The sequence below is a fragment of the Protomyctophum parallelum genome (genome assembly GCF_964188405.1).
Source record: "Protomyctophum parallelum genome assembly, chromosome: 17".
NCBI classification, from domain to species: Eukaryota; Metazoa; Chordata; class Actinopteri; order Myctophiformes; family Myctophidae; genus Protomyctophum; species Protomyctophum parallelum.
Window position 1 is genome coordinate 32302489 of NC_139719.1, and position 17369 is coordinate 32319857.

Below are 17369 nucleotides of genomic sequence, written 5' to 3' on the forward strand. Positions count from 1 at the left end.
AGGTCTGCCTACTTCCTATACGCTAATATATCAGACCTGATGAAGAGCGGTTGAAACGTTGTTACTCAAAACAAAAAAATACATTTCTACTGGGATCTACAAACTTCCCTAGTACATATTGTACTAGGGAATTATTATTGTTGTTCAGCATCTGAAAAAGTTTTTGTTGGGATGTGCGTGCTTCCCCATGGACTGTGAAAGTAAGGAAGGAAGGAAGGTCCACTCTCACACATTAAGTGTTGACTGCCTGTTGGGCTCCGACCTGGCACCGAAATTATTCAGCAAAGCTGGCTTGTTACTTATAAATTCAAACGTATTTCTCTGCCATATTGACCCTCCACAACCCAATATATGATCGATTTATTTCACACGTAATGATACATGGCTAGACAACTGTACACATTATATCAAACTAACAAAAATAAAGGAGTACATAGTTGAAACGCAGGAAGCGTAAATGGCATTTAACATATGAAAGTTACACTGTAAAAATGTGGATCGTACAATTGTCATACAACCAAACATTACTATTATTATTATACTGTACATTTCCATTCATTCCGATCATCCACAAGATGGACGTCATATCCCTTCTTAGATGCTGCTATTAAGATATACGTGTCAGATCGTCCTTGTGACAGCATTTTATGGCATGACCATGGTAACCATGAGCAAGGAGGTCATATCAAATTCCTCACTAAAAGCAAATAACTGGCTACTGATCTGATTCAAATAACACATTGTCAACACTTTACTTTGCCCATACAGGTCTTTGCATTGTATTACCTTACTGTGTTTGTTTGTGAAACATCATTTTACCTTTATTTGATGCTGGCATTTAAGTATCAGAGCTGTCGATTAAAAAAAAATCCAAGTTAGCTGGCTTTTACAAAATACATAATATACTCTCAGAACACAAAAGTTTGTAATGGTCACTGCTGAAGCAACAGACAAAGGTTTGTCAAACAGATATTCGCATTTACCGTCCTACAACCTAGATGGAGTGTATGTCACAAAGCCAATTCATAGATTCACAATGAGTGTTGCAATTGAGCCCTTATGTTTCTGAGAAGTAGCCAAACTCAAAACATGTTATCGTATAACCAACTTTCACAATCGTCGTCCCCTGATTATTCACAAAGAAACAAACTATACCAGCTTATACATCCGCCCCCAAAATATCTCTGCATTGGAGTCTGCAATGTTACATATTCAAATGAAAATATATTTATATCATTTGTGGAATTTTCACAGTAGTTTGTACTGCACTGTACCTTTTGTCCTATTATCTGTCTACATAATTTTCACCTTGAGGGAGTCATTTTTTCAGTCACATGAGAGTGTATGTTTTCTGTCGAAGAGAAATGTCTTGAATTCTGCTCTGTAATGTCTGAGCTCTTCAGTGTGGTGAATGCTGTGCATGTCTTTTCATCTCGGCTGGCCATCAACAACTTGGGGATTGAGCTACAGTACTTGGAAAGGCTATTTTTTTTCTTTTTCCCTATGAGAATACAACTTGTAGAAACCGCAAGAAACATTTGCTTTGGCACAGATTTACATTGTAGTAATGTCCATTCCTTTAAACGCCATGGCCTGTGATCGTTACTACAAACACAAGTGGGCCATTGTGATAATCCTTGGCTCAGTACACTGTCACTGACCAGTCTATGTGTTTGTGTATTGCCGTGTCAGTCTATCCTCTCCACTGGTGTAATGTCAATGCACTCTAGTGTTTAATCGTTCCGCGCATAAACCCTGCCATCAATCCCCTCTCTGTTTTTGACTCTTGCTCTCCCTTCCCCTCTCTCTCTCCACTCTTGCTTTGTTTTCAGATCTGGGTTTCTTGGACATTTTCCTTTGAGCCCCCCTTGAAGAGAAGAGGCTCCATTTGGGGATTCTGGTTCTGGCCCATGAAACCCTTGATCGATCCATGTAATCCCATGGTGGGCATTGGGAGAGACATCGGCAGGGGAGGGGACATGGAGGTGGGGCTCATGGTGTTGGCTCCGTTGCCAGACGTGGCGAGCAGATTTGCCGTGGAGATTGGGACTGATGTACAGGAGATGGGCATGTCCAGGCCTTGCTGGTTGCACTTGTTATTGAGGATGCCCCCGGTTCCCAATCCTTCGCTACCAATGCTAAGACCCATCACATTGTTGTTGAAATGATGGGACTTGTAATAATGGTTGAGCGTGTCTGATCGGCCGATGTTGGGGAGGTTGACGATTTCCGGGTGATGTCTCCGCAGAGTTCCGTCTCCTCCACCACAGGATTGCATGGTAGATCCACCCGAGATGCCACTTCCGGTGCCAGCTCCGATTTCATCTTCCACGTTGATAATCTCGATGGCTCGGGCCGGGCCATGGTGCTTATGCATTTGATGCTGCTTCCTAAGCTTATAGAACACCACCAACATCACGGCAGCCATAAAGGTAATGGCCACAAAGCAGCCAATGATAATCTTAGTGGTTTTCATCACATCATCTAGACCTGGAATATTAGTTACATCCATTATGGACACAGTCACTGCCTTTTCAGTAGCTCTGTTGGCTCGTGGGGACAGCGAGGACAGACCAGAGAGGGAGGGCGTTATGGTGACCCCTGGCCGGCCCTCCAACACCCGTCCCGAAACAGTAGGACCCGGGAACTCTATTAGCGTCTCATTGATGTACTGCCTCGCTGAATTCTCTTCTTGTACTGTCTCCACAGTCTCCACGGTCACCGTGGTGAAGTAACTGTATGCGTTAGAGGGGTCAGAGGCAGACACATTAAGGACGGCTGTGGCGGTGGTATTGCCGGCGGAGTTAGTCACCATGCAGGTGTACTGGCCAGTGTCTTGCACGGTGACGTTGGTGAAGTTAAGTGTTCCGTCGTGGAGCACCGAGATCCGCACTCGGTACGATCCGTGGGTCATCAGGGTGCCATTGGGAGTGAGCCAGTTCACCGACGTCATGGAGGTGCCGGTGCGACATTTCAGCTCGGCGGCCATGCCCTCCGTGACGTTGAGGTCAGTGGGCGGCTCCACGATCACCGGAGCATAGCAGGTGAAGTGACTCTGATCCAGCTCCCCGATGTACCTGCCCTTCAGCCCCGGGGGGGCGTGGCAGCGGGCACAGCATGTGGTATTACTGGGCACCGTCTCCTTCAGCCACCAGCTGAGCCACAGCACATCGCAGTTGCACACCCACGGGTTGTGGTTGAGGTGCACCCTCTCCAGCTGGTGCAACGGGGTGAAGAGGTCATGGGGCAGGGAGTGCAGGGAGTTGTGGGAAAGGTTGAGCTCCTCCAGGTTCTTGAGGTCATCGAAGGCGTTGCGCTCGATGACCGACACCCTGGAATGCATCAGCCACAGTTTGCGTAGCGACACCAGGCCCTGGAAGGATCCAGGTCGCACTATCCCCAGCTGGTTCCCAGACAGCTCCAGCTCCTCCAGTCGCACCAGCGGAGTGAGGTTGGGGATGTCCTTCAGGCCACACATGCCCAGGTTCAAGAAACGCAAGTTGACCAGACCCTCAAAGGCGGCCTCGGAGATGAAATCCAGCTTCCTGAGTTCACCAAGGTCGAGGCGACGCAGAGAGGGAACGCGGTGAAAGGCGAAGGCAGGCAGCGTCTCGATGGGGTTGTTCCGTAGCCATAGCTCCCGTAGCTTGCTGAGGTACTCAAAGGCTTGCGACGGAACAACTGTAAGACGGTTGTCAAACAGCTCCAGCGTGTTGAGGTTTGGAAGCCCATTGAAAGCTCCCACCTCAATCTGTCGGATGTGGTTCTTAGAGAGCTGCAGGATTTCCAGGTGCCGAAGATGCTTAAATGTGTCAGACTTGATCACCTGATATGGGCGACAAATACAAATTGGTTTAGTAAATAAATAGTAAATACACATACTATTAGTATCACCAAGTATAATCCTTTTTTAACCTTATTTGTTTTGTTTGTCCTGCATGCAGGCCAAAGCCATTTAAAGGGCATTTTTTGCGATGTTCAATGTAAATCCCAATTTTCTGATGTGAAGAATTCAAACTATAGTGTGGCAAAAAAGTAGTATTAAGTAGTAAATGGTAAATGGTGCATTTATATAGCGCCTTTATCCAAGGCGCATTACAGAGATTGTGCATTACATTCACCCATTCACACACCGATGGCAGCGGAAACCATGCAAGGCACCAACTAGCACATCGGGAGCAATTAGGGGTTCAGTGTCTTGCTCAAGGACACTTGGACAGTAACTCTGGGGGAGCCCGGGTTCGAACTGGCAACCTTAGAGTTACCATCCAGGCACTCTACCCCTGAGCCACCGCCGCCCCCACATTTCACAGAGATATACAGATACGTTTTTTATTTTATTGCCACGTAATATGTAGGTTTTAGGTTCAAATTGGTGATGTTTTTGGGTCGCCCGCTGGCCAAGTGGTCCAGGCGCATGCCATATATAGGCTTTGGCCTGACAGCGCGTCCCGTTCATGACGACCTTTACTGCATGTCTCTCCCCTTCTCTCTCTCCCTCTTTCCTGTCTATTTTCACTTGATACTATCAATAAAGGCAGAAAAGCCAAAAACAAATCTTAAAAAAAATAAAAAATAAGTGATGTTTAGCTTTTAGAGACCACGTTTACCTGAATGGTATTCTCCTGTAGATTGAGGTATCTTGTGTTCTCTGAAATACTGTCAGGTACTTGATCGAGAGTCTTCCTCGTACAGATGACACGGCTCGCCTGATTGGAGCAGGTACAGGGACTGGGGCATGGGGGTGCGGCCTCTGTCAGCTGAGGTCCATGGTTGTGGAACCACAACAAGAGCTGGACCAACCAGAGGAGGGGGGAGGGGGCACAGGGGCTGGTCACCATGACAACACGCATGGCAACTGAGTCATGACCCGCCCCTATTCCAATGATGTCTGTAAGTCACCTCCAAACTCGGAAAATTAAGTGCTTTCGTCGATACTCATTATTCTACGCTCCCATTCTTGAGTTTTTGCTTCAAGCAGTCCCTTTCAAATACTGTGTGAAAGAGGGCGATGTAATATTGAAAACTCAGCCTGTTTATCATTAATGGATTCTCATTTTACTTTGCACATATTTGTTTGAATATCAAACACCTCGTATTTTTCAACGTGTCAATTTAGGGAACTATGAATTTAGTTCCCATGACATTTATTGGAGTAGAGAAAATTATGGGGAGGAACTTGCTCTTGAAAGAGATGTCTCTGTGGAGGTTGAGGCTCGTCTGGGGGGAGAAAGAGAGAAAGAGACAGGGTCAAATAAGTACATTGTGCAGTAAGACTTAACATATTGCACTAGCATATAGAGTTATACAATACATGCAAATACACTCAGCCTAGAATCTAAGTCAGAACAGCTTAGGGTGCCATTGTCATGTGAATGCAGTATAATAGTGAATGTGCCAGACCGCATGGAAAGCCAAGATGGGGTTTAGTGTTAAGACTAAAGCAGTGGCTCTCAAATCCTGTCCTGCAGTCTAACTGGTGAGTCAGCTGCCATTTTATTCTCAGGTTGAGGTAAACATCTGGGTCACGCAAAAACAATTCTAAGAGCTCAAGCTGGATCATGAACGCTGCAGTAGGCCCATTAAGATGACATCAACATGGATTTTAGCCCGGAGTCTTACCCGAGTTTCATTGCATACACAGCTAAGTCCTGAGTGTTATATTAGCACTCAGGACTTTACTGCGTACTGGCTAGACACACAAGCCCGTTTAAAATAAACAATTAATACACCAAGATATTACATGCCCTCTAAAAGGAAATGGGTGTGTTTGCACGCATTCACAGACACACACACACACACACACACACACACGTCACACACACACACAGAGCATTGTTTTTGTTATGCCTGCGCCTACGTTGTCTGGTTAGGACAGGAGGCCAACCGATGATAGTGTTGACATACTGTAGTCACAGTGTGTGCATAGGGGTCATTGCGCTCGCGCACGCAAGCATGCATGCACGCACGCACACGCACACGCGCACACACACACACACACACACACACACACACACACACACACACACATACACACACACACACACACACACACACACACACACACACACACACACACACACACACTTGTGTGTGTTATTTAAGAGATGATGGAGAGCTATTTTTTTCCAAAAGCATTTTCCATAATTAAATGCAATGAAAATGAATAGCTTGTCACCTCTCTGCTCTCTGCTCTGTTTTAGACAGGTGAGAGATGAGGATTATAGCACAATTTACACACATCTGCTAATCCTGGGGTATGGTGCATTTAACCGCTTAAACCGTATATATAGTCGACCGGGTTCCTCCAGGGCTCTATACTCTGTTCACGCATTCCTCCATTTCTCACCACTACACCAAATCCCTTTGTCGGAAATAGGCAATATATAAGCTCACAAATCGCCGCAACGCCACTCAATATTGACGCGGGTTCATGTGGTTTAAGTTACGTTGAGATCAAAGTTCACCTCAAATGTTGATTTGGATTTCACCTTGATCTACATGTTGCTAGTCTAACGTGGGGTTTTAGCCGCAGAGGTGACATTGATAGAACTGTACTTGACATTTGTCTTCATAGCCATGTGGTAGAATGCCCATGTGTTACAGCACACCTATCAACCTGTCTGATTGCGTGATTTGACCAACTCGATTTATGGTTCTGACCAAGCAATCTGTGACCTTGGAGATCTGCTATTCTCATCAAATGTTCACCTGTACGTTTGCCCGGGACCCAAACTAATGAAAATAGCATGTATACAAGCTCACAACTCGTTGCTTCGTGCCACATTGTGAGCTTGCATATCTACTACTTGAACAAACTTTTTTTAAATTGGGTATATCGCAATTATTCGATTTATTTGATTTATGGAATCCTTTTGAAAAATGTTGGAATTGTTTTTAATTGATGAAAAGATGTGATTTTATTTTTTTCTTAAACATAAAATCTTTTTAAATAACATATATAATCAACAAAACAGTGAGCTATAATGCTTGGAGTGCACTTTTGTACCATCAACTATACATTTGTATTGTGCCTGTGTCTCACCGCAGGTCAGGCTTTGGTGATGCCTTGTTTTAGAACCCCGGAAGGACTCCTTGGGGGATCGGCCAAGTGTGGCGGAGTTGGAGGGTTCTTATATTTAGCCTACTGTAGTAGTTTGGGGAAAAGCTATTTTTAGTATCCTTGGGTAGGGAGCACTTCATTAAAAATATTTTGTGATATTTGAACGATCACTTATTCAATATACCTAGATTATTGTGCACCAGGTTAGGTCTTTGATTATCAACTAGTATATTTTACTATCTGTAGGTAGGACAAGCCTGGTACTGTAGGGGAAGTAAGCATGAGGCTAGGGCGGGTACAGGCTTTAGTTGAGACACACTATGGCCTGGGCCACGGCTCAGTGGTCCATGCACCTTGGCATGGCGCGGGTTCGACTCCTGATCCCGACGGCCTTTACTGCATGTCTTCCCCCCCACCTCTCTCCCGATTTCCTGTCAGCCTACTGTCTGTCCCTCCATAAAATATATAAAATAAAGGCGAAAGCCAAAGAAAAACAACCTAGCTCAAACCCTAACAGAGCAGCGCATGTCCGACTGTTGTTTCCGCATGTCGGTCCGTTGGTGTGTCTAATCTGCGTGTGCATCCCGACTAGGCCTGGGAAAATAACCGAAAATAATATCAAAACTGATATTTAGAACGAACAACCGACTTTATCTTGCTGGTAGGTTGTCGAAGAAAGGTTTTTAAATATTTTATACCAAATTAACACAAAACGATGCAAAAAAATGATTATTTTATAATCTACCAAATTGATTAACCACATAACCCTGATATACCTTGTTTTACAATGGTGTCGTACAGAAATAACAATCTACAAGAGATAGCTTGAAGATTAAGCTTGTAGACAGAGCTTGTAGATCTGCTATGAGGCAAACATTTGGAATAACCGGGATATTGATTTGAAATCATATCGCCCACCCAGCTCTACAGGAGGTTGGAGCTCTTGGAGATCAAATCATGCCAGACCTTGTTGGTAGAGACAGGCCAGATTGCGGTCTCCTGCAGAGGTCTCCACATTTAAAGGGCACGGCCTCAAAAGTGTGGATTTGAATTAGCTTACACTTTTTTTTTTAAGTTCCCCCCCCCCCCCCCTAATTTGGCCATTCTATCTGCATGGTACATTTATTTCATGGGAATTCACTGCTGGAAAATAAATAAAACTAAACAAAAATAACACCAGGACTGCAGGACCGTTTCAATTAAAGAGCTCTTTTTATGTGGCTGAGCTACTTTGTCAACCTTAACATAGTGTCTCATATCTAGTCTAATCTAATGTGTTAGGTTGGATGACCTGACTCGTTATACAAATGACTAATGATGTCAGATGCAGAGGTTCATGGCCTGCATGATACAGCAGTGGAGTAACAATAAAGCTCAGGTTATGTTATGCATAAGTTATGCAGCAATTACAATATGCTGGGATAGTGTTTTGGTCCTGAAACCATGCTGCCTGTATACACAATTCACACAGTTGTAAGCTGGCCATAATCACACAAAATTCCCATGGACTGAGTGGATAAATCCTTGCCAAAAATAAAACAATGACAGAATTTTGAGCAACAAAGGAGGAGGATTGAAAACATGAAATTCCTTTGATTCCTTGGACCACAGAATGCCATTTCAATGCAATTAATACGCAATTTGAGTTAAATGTTTGTCTTGTCATAATTTGTGTGGCAGACAGGAAGACATGCCAAATCGCCACAACACAATGTAGATAAATGACTGATGAGACAGAAACGAATGCAAACGACTGAGTTACATACCTATAGTACAGAGAGAAATGGCTGCTATAGACTCCCCAAATGTAGAAGATTTGGTCAATTAATGCTTCCGCCACAGAGAGATACTGCTCACTGCGTGTTCAAACACTTTCTACCTACTAAGTACCATCCTGTCACTAAAACCTGCCCTGTTTGATCAAAGGGGACACGCTATTAGGCTACTTTTAGCTCACAGAGTAAAATGCTGTCACTTTTTGGGGGAGAGACTTTTTGACGACCCTTTGGATTTCTCCATCATTTTACACCATGATAGACATGGTGTTTTAAAAGGTTTAATGGCAGCCCTTAGCATCCCCTCTCCTATGCAGCGGATGCATGCGCTCCTAGAAACATGGTTGCTGTGGCAACCAGCTCACTCACCATCTTGTGTTTCAGTGTCCAGTGCCCTGTTCTACAATACTGTACTGTATTTGACTAACCTTAATCGTATGCACATCAGTCACACTAAAATTGTAAACGAGTTGAACTTAATAATTGAATGAATTTCCTTTTCGAGCTTTTTGCATTTTTTGCCCGACTGTTTAAAATCCTGCACTACAGACAAAAAGACAGAAAAGTGAAAAATGTTGTGAGGTTATATATGAGGATTAAATATTTCTTTACTTTAAATCTGTCTTTGAGTAAAGAGATTTTATTAGCAGGTATCGCAAACCTAAATATACCCTTCCCAAAGTCCACGGATTCAATCCACAAAACAACATATGAGTATGAGCTTGAACTTTGGCCCTCATTTAGACAACAAATGGAATAAATGCACCACAGATCTTATGTACAAAGGCTGAGGACTGGGTCAACAACCGACTTAACATTGTGGTGAGAACATTTACTTAAAGCAGCCATTAAGAAAGCTCATAAGGGAGTCTATGCTAAATATAGATTTTTTTCAAATGTCCCACTCCATATATTCCTTTAACACTTCACTAGCAAATACATGTACTGTACGTACGCATGCATGCATGTGCACACACGCGCGCGCACATCCACATTTTACACCCGGTATAATTGCAATATTGTGTCAGTTTCTTTTTCATAGCCCTCATTATGCTCATTTCCTTGAGGACTCTCATCCCCACTCTGCACCAAACAGTCACACTCAGTTATTGTTGTGCAACCCATAAATTCACAATGTCAGATTTGTTTTTGTGTTTTTCTGAGTGGCTTTCTCCATTCAAATGTATGATCCTCATCCATGACTTGACAGTTCAAAGGATGATCTCTGAAAACAAAAACACCTCAACACACAGAGATAATCAGTTGATTATTATATCACTGTTTCTCAATGTCTGGTCCGGGGCTCCACCTGCAGGTATCCAAATGGACCCTAATGGGTTCTGTAACTGTGTACACATGGATATATTTGACATCTTATTGGGACACCAATCTACACTGTAAAATTATTGGTGTTAATTTAACTCTGAGAATGTACAAATGGAACCAAATTGACCTGTAATTTACGTGTCCATTCGGTTCCATATGTTGAGAATTCAATTAATGTTGAGGATTACCGTATATGCTTACTTTGGCCAGTGATCCCACAAATGGAGGAATTTGTTTTAAGAGCGGACAGAAATTCTGTGTATCTATTGCATCTATTTGACATCCTGCAGGCCTGCAACCCTTGAACCTTACAGTGGTTGTGTATTGTGACGGTATTTTGAACAGTGCCAACCAACCTCTCATTCTCACACAACAAAAGTGGTTAGAGTAAAAAACGTTAATGGACATCCTTGCAAATATATGGATGCTTCCAATAATTCCGAATGACAAAAGGCACTTTATACGCTACCGTAGGCTTCGATATTTAAAAATATATGTTATTTTTTTTCTATCAGCAGTGGATCTCCTCATTCTCCTGCATCTTCTATCAAATCAAAGGTTTTGGCAACTAATCATTATTGCCCATCTCTGGTATTTCTCTTGGCAGGTCGGAAGGTGTGGAAATAGCAATGACCTTTCTCGGCGATGCATGTCAAAAGAATAAGCTACAGTCAAATGCTATACCTGGAATGAATCAGCAAACAGTCTTGTTATTGTATTAACTCACCCTCTAAATGTTGTCAATGTGGATCTGATACTGTAGATACACTACATGACAGGAAGCGAAGAACAATGTACATGACTCCTCATAGCTTAGAGATTGTATTAATGTTCTATAAGGCCTGTTACCTACCAATATTAGTGTGTTTTACTTTCACTTGACTGAAATCAATGGGGGTTTTTTTCACTCTGCATTTTTCTTATCCCTGATCTTAGCCCTTTGCTCATGTCAATAGCCGGTTGCAACGGTGTAGATATTGATCTATTCAATCAGGCCTAAGAGAGAGCGCTCAGTCGTGAAAAGACAAATTAGCTGCAAGCTGCTGACCAATTGCTACAACCCAATCACATCAATGTAATGGCATGACTCTATCAATGGCTCATTCCCCACAACTGGAATCATTAGAGTTTATTATGCAGAGGCGCAAAAAAAATATATAATTGTGGCATGGTATTTAACCTGCACTTAAAGCCCATGAGCATCAGTTGTGGGCAAAGCTTTCGTAGATCTACAAGCTCACAGCTTGTCGATCGGCTATTTTCAGCAAATGGAAAACAGAAAATACACTAGCACAGAGCCCTGAGGGACTCCACTCAACCATATGGGGTTTAAGTGGTTTTAATAAAGATTTAGGGATTGAGGCATGTGGGCTGTTATCTGCTATAGCCTTCACACAAGGCCCAATTAGAACTCACGTATTTACAGCTGGTCTAGGAACACAAAGCGACACACAGGTGCAGCATGCAGGGCTAACATCATCTAGGCTACTGTAACTATGACAACACTAAATTGATTCAGAACGTGGGAAATCGAGATAGGACGAGGGCGCTATTCTCCAGTATTGTGGGAACCATGCATGTATACAATAATTGGAAAATAAATCAACTACAAGGACAAAATCATTCTTGACCAGTGATATAGCCTATAATATGTCATAATTTATCAGATCTATCTAGCCTAATCATGGGGGGGGGGGGGTCATTGCAATTCAGGACTAATAACGAGTCAAACCATTCGTTTAGAATAAAACCGCACAATCCCTTCTTGGCATGAAGCTCCTAGGATTATATCTCTTATCTCTCTCTCAATTCCGTTATAACATGCAGAATGGCCTTATTCATCTATGCAGCTGCGCTTCGCTACGGCGCACCTTCTCTGGAAGGCAATTGAAATTCTGAATAGGCCTAATTCTGCACATGCTGCTGCATTACAAAATGGCTTGCATCCATTCTCTCTTTTTCTGGGTAATGACAACACCATTGGACAAAGATATATATCAACAACGACGACAATGATACTGTATAGCCTTAATCTTTCGTGGAAAAACAATGTCAGTGGTCAGTGTTATTAGTATGCTTACATAAATGTGTCATTTGATTTCCAACACCTTTTCATGGTCTATCGTGTAAATTCGACTGACATCGACACTGACTGTATATTTATTATTTGACATTTGTTCCCTTTCCAATCGTGGCAAATTCACCCATTTCATCATTCCCATTAATTGACTCCAGCATCCTAACAGATGGTACAGTAGGTATGAAATGCAATAATTACGACGGCCATTTCAAACCTTTTCTACCTGTGCATCCAACAGACACATAGCCTACCTTAATGTTTCGGTGGCTGCGGTCGTGGACTCGACGTTTTCCTCTCCTTTTCGTGTCCCTCTCCGCTCGTCAGTTTTTTTAACCTCGCTATCTGTCTCCCCGTTTCTCTTCCCTAAATTGATTCGCTCGTTTCCATCCACGGAGCTGCCTCTTGTCTTGTTCCTGTCTTTCCGCAGCGCCAACGCAACGAGGGGAGGCTACGGCGATATGGCAGCTGAAAAAGGCGAGCACAATCCAACAACACACGCACACACATACACACACACACCACACACACACAAAGACACACACACACACACACACACACACACACACACGCCGTAAAATATAGTCGATCGGATGAGAATATTGAAGATTATGGCGCGTTATTTTCACTCAGAGAGCACACGTTTAGAATGAGCGCATCCAAGCCTTCTCATCCTTGGAGACGCGCAGGCAGCAAACGGGACGGCGCCCGCTGGGCAAAGCATTTTGCGTCCAGCATAAGCGGCTCTTTACGCACATTCCGTATGTTTGAATCTGAATCCCACTAAGTGAGCATTGGAAGAAGAAGAAGAAGAGGAGGAAGAAGGACCAACAGTTCTCAAGGAAAATCCAGAGCTCATCAGGTGCAAATGATTTGGGTAATGATTTTAGTAGAGGGCTATCTATAGGGGTTGTTTGGGATTTTGCCTCCAGTTTGTGGGTTTGGTCTCAAGAGATTTAATCATCATGCCCCCTCAGTAGCCCAGAATTACATGATCAGTAGGAATTGATCCCATTCACTCATGTTAAAATGTAATGATTTTGGGCAGGTTGCCATTGATTTTGGGACATTTTCTGATTTTGGTCAATTCTTTTTCCAGATTATTCAAATTGGGTCAGTTAGCTGTAGTTTAAAATGGGTAGAAATACTAGGCGATTTCTGGCCAGTATAATCATCATAGTATCGACATTGCCCTAAACCCCATAAACTTTATTTTGTTATTTACTACTGTGCACATTTCTAATTAATGCTCATTGCCAACACAGACATTTTGGTAATGACCATGAGTAAACTTGGCTCCTACTGATGAGGCCTTGCGACCCTAACTGATAATTCACTTCTTCACCCCAAAGTAGTTCTCAATCAGGACTTGGGTCTATGCATTAATTTACCCACCATCCAAACTGCAATGTCATTCCCCTCATCCACACTTGGAGAGCAAGCCTTTGACAGGCCCTGAGGTTTCTTTACTAAACCCAAACTCTTACTGTTCCTGGGAAAACCTTCAAATGCACGTAAGAAACATTTGCAGAGCACTGAGTGAGAATAATAATAAAGTTCCAGAGTTGAGCACTGTGCATTTCCAATTAGTGAATTGGAAAGGATGTACTGATGTATAGGAACGGTAATAGCCAATAAAGATTGTACTGTTAGTCCATAAAGATGCCTTTTTCTTTCACTAGAGGCCCTATACCAGTATCGATCAATGCTGTGTGTATGTCCTCACATGTCAGATGCCTAAGCAACCCCCTTTATTATGCCACAGGCGTATTCTACCAACAAGAAGCTATCACAAATACCAATCTGATGGTGCAAAATCAGCCACGTATATAGCTCTTCCATATATGCAGACTGTAAAAAACACTCGTCCCCATTCTGCCTCAGCTCATACTGTAAGGTCAAAGGACACATTGGAGCAGATATGTTCCACAAATCCCCCCCCCCCCCCACGAAGGTACAACATACTCTCCTCTCTCATCTCTCTCCTTCATTCCTTCACCCTCTCCTCCCTTGCTCCTTGACTCCTCCCCTCCCTCCCTGTGTGAATGCCGTAGTGAGCATTGTTCACAACCGCTAGCTTTCGCCGAAAGCCGCACAGCAATGAGGTCTCTGTGCCTTTTGCCTCTCTCCTCTTTCGCCCTCCCTCTCCCCTCTCCGTCGCCCGTCTCCCACCCCTCTACCTCCCTCCCACCTCTCTCCCCCCCACCTCTCTCTCTCTCTCTATTAAATTTCCAGTCACACAGTGGTGCAGAGGATATTCCTCCTTTCCCTCGCTCTTGTGATCCTGCTCATTTCCCCCACACTGGAGCTGAAATCTCACCCCTCATCCGAGCTCTCTCTCTCTCTCTCTCTCTCTCTCTCTCTCTCTCTCTCTCTCCCTTCTGGCTTCCGTTCAATGCCTCCTCTCGCTCTCCTCTTCCCGCTGTACATCTTTTTTTTTACCTTCCAACCCCCGCGCCATTTCAAATGATTCCACGGCACCAATGCCAAACCTGCAACACCCCCCCCCCCCCCAAACCCCACACACTTATCTTCCACACTCTGCCCTCACTGTGTCATTGCACTTTGCTTGAGTGCATAATGTGGGCGCACACACATGCATATACATACATGCACATTGATCTTTGAGTCAGCCCGGTCATGTACCATGCATGTCCCCACGATTCCCTGTATGCATGCATCATGCATGCATCATGCATGCCAGGCTAAGCATGTGTAAACACATGCATGGTGTTGTGATGTGTGTACATGTGTGCATGTGTGAAAGTGAGTGCAGGGGACCCTTACAGCTCCATTTTCACACTCTGAGTTAACCACTTGAACCCCAGAAGCATGCCTAGTATTCTGGGTAACATTCACCAAAAATAGAAGACCTATAAGCATGTAGATCAGTTATTTGGGGGAAAAAGCGGTCCGAGTACATGGTGTATAACTCAAGACTAAAGGGTTTAAGAGGTTAAAGCAACACTCAGTGTAATACATGTACACGTATACGCAGTGTAAAATGGACAAACACGCAGTGAGCGCTGTATTGCTTGTGTCATCAGTATGACATGGCTCCGCTCTCCGGGTGTCAGTACAGGGCACTAATCCCACTATCGAGAGCAGGCGCATGCAGCATCTCCAGTAACTCCACAAACCCCATAAACTCTTAATGCTGTGTTAGGAGCCACGGGGGAGGAAGGGAGGGATGCACGGATTTGGCAGTGCCATGCTATTGCCAGGACATATGTGGCATGCTGATAGCACTGGAGAGGTGCAGCTCACACTGTCAAGAAGCATAGCGTTGCTGTCGGGTGAAAACCTTCTATGACCAAAACATTTTCTATTACTATTTAATTATTATTATTATTAACCTATTATATATATCTTTTTTTTTATGTGAAAATATGATGAGCTTGTAGATCGGCTATTTTCCCTAATTTTGCTTGACACACTTGAACGACAAAAGTGGGGCTTCAAGTTATGCAAAAAACATAAACGTTATGGAGATATGAGGTTTCTGCCCGACCGCAATGATAGGTGGAGTACTGATAGTAATCCGCCAGCTTCCCATCCCGTTACGTTACGGTATCAGGGATGTTGGATGCGGGCCTTTGCTTGTGGTGAAAAGTTCACAGCCGCGATTAGAAATGTTTCTATTAGCGGCAGTGCTGATCTTATAGATTTCGGCAAAGGGATTTGCCAGTCCATCTGATAGCCTTAGGCGTCCAATAGGGCTCCTTAACAAAATTATATATTTATTTTGGTGGTTATTTTTAGAAATCGGCCTGAAAAGTTGGAATAGTACTCGCCGCCATCTGTGGCACACAATAAGAGAGATACTTGGGAGAGTTTAGTGTTATGCATGGTGACAATCCTGTCCCTGTCCGTGTGCGCGTGCGTGTGCACGTGCATGCATGCGTGCGTGTGTGTACATTTGTGTGAGAGAGAGAGAGAAATCCTAGTGTCACAGTATCTTAGCAACTGCCTCCATCTCCTTGGAGACAAGACCTGACATCATTTCCCGTCAGTGAGAAATCGCTTTTGGTTTGTACAAAGTGTGTTTGTACTCATGTGCGTGCATGTGTGCGTTCATTTCTGTGTGTGTGTGTGTGTGTGTGTGTGTGTGTGTGTGTGTGTGTGTGTGTGTGTGTGTGTGCGTGCGCCAATGTTTATGAGCAGACATGTTGGACACAGTATGTTGTCCAACAGAGGACATTTAAGAAAAACAAAGATTCAAACCTCGAAAGACAAAAAGGAGCAACAACAGCCCTGAAAAGAATAACATTTTACGTGTTAGAGGTCCATTTTTACAACCCAAGTTAAATTAACACTGAGGTTATTACTGCTTAGACATAATATTCACATAGAATAAAAGATAAGATCAAAATATCACTGTGTAAAATTATATTATTATTATTATTATTATTATTATTATGTGCAATAACTTTCAATGTTGATTCTAATGTGTGGTTGCAGAAAAGCAATGGTGGTGTAGAGATCAATAATATTGAAACTGCTACACTATTTGGATACTTGAGTGTAATGTTCATTGTTCAGTAGGTTATGTAGTATCTGGATTCAAACAAGTTGTACTCAGTGTTGAAGTAGAGCAATGCCCTCTAGTGAGGAGAGCAGTGAAGCACAACTAGGAGAATGGAATTGTTGGAGCAAGAATTCTCAGCACGATTTGACTGTGAAGTAGAAAGTGTACTTCAAAAGCCCAACTCTGCCATCAGTCTATTTGTTTGTTTGTTTGTTCGTAAGATTATCGCTTTCCTCTCTAGTTGAGAGATGTTGCTGGGATGATCACCCAAGACCTTGTCATGTTAAGGGTATACCTATTGCTATTGGTCTCAAGAGTACAACATTTAACAAAAGTATTTACTTTTGCCATTGGATGCCGCTCGTAGAATACACAATATAAAACATCGGACTGGAGAAAAGTTGCTTGGTTGACCGGCGTTGACCATAGTACAGTAGTCTTAATAGGCAGCATTAGCTTCCAAAATCCCCCACACAAACATAATACTTTCATGTTCTTCCATGCCCATGCTTTCAAATGACAGACCAAAGTTGAAGATCCAACTAGTACTATGGAAACAAATCGTATGTTACCTTATGCAACCTTATGTTAAACCAACAC

General features: G+C 43.3%; 1 protein-coding gene across 1 annotated transcript; it reads right to left on the minus strand.

The window, feature by feature from the left end:
• Window positions 1-360: 360 nt before the first annotated feature.
• Window positions 361-4853, minus strand: lrrc4bb (leucine rich repeat containing 4Bb; the record flags this gene model as incomplete). The annotated part of the gene is made up of 2 exons (XM_083786928.1): window positions 361-3826; window positions 4611-4853. The coding sequence occupies 2 exons, from the start codon at window positions 4851-4853 to the stop codon at window positions 1829-1831; spliced, it is 2241 nt and encodes a 746-aa protein (XP_083643054.1). The 3' UTR covers window positions 361-1828.
• Window positions 4854-17369: the final 12516 nt, after the last annotated feature.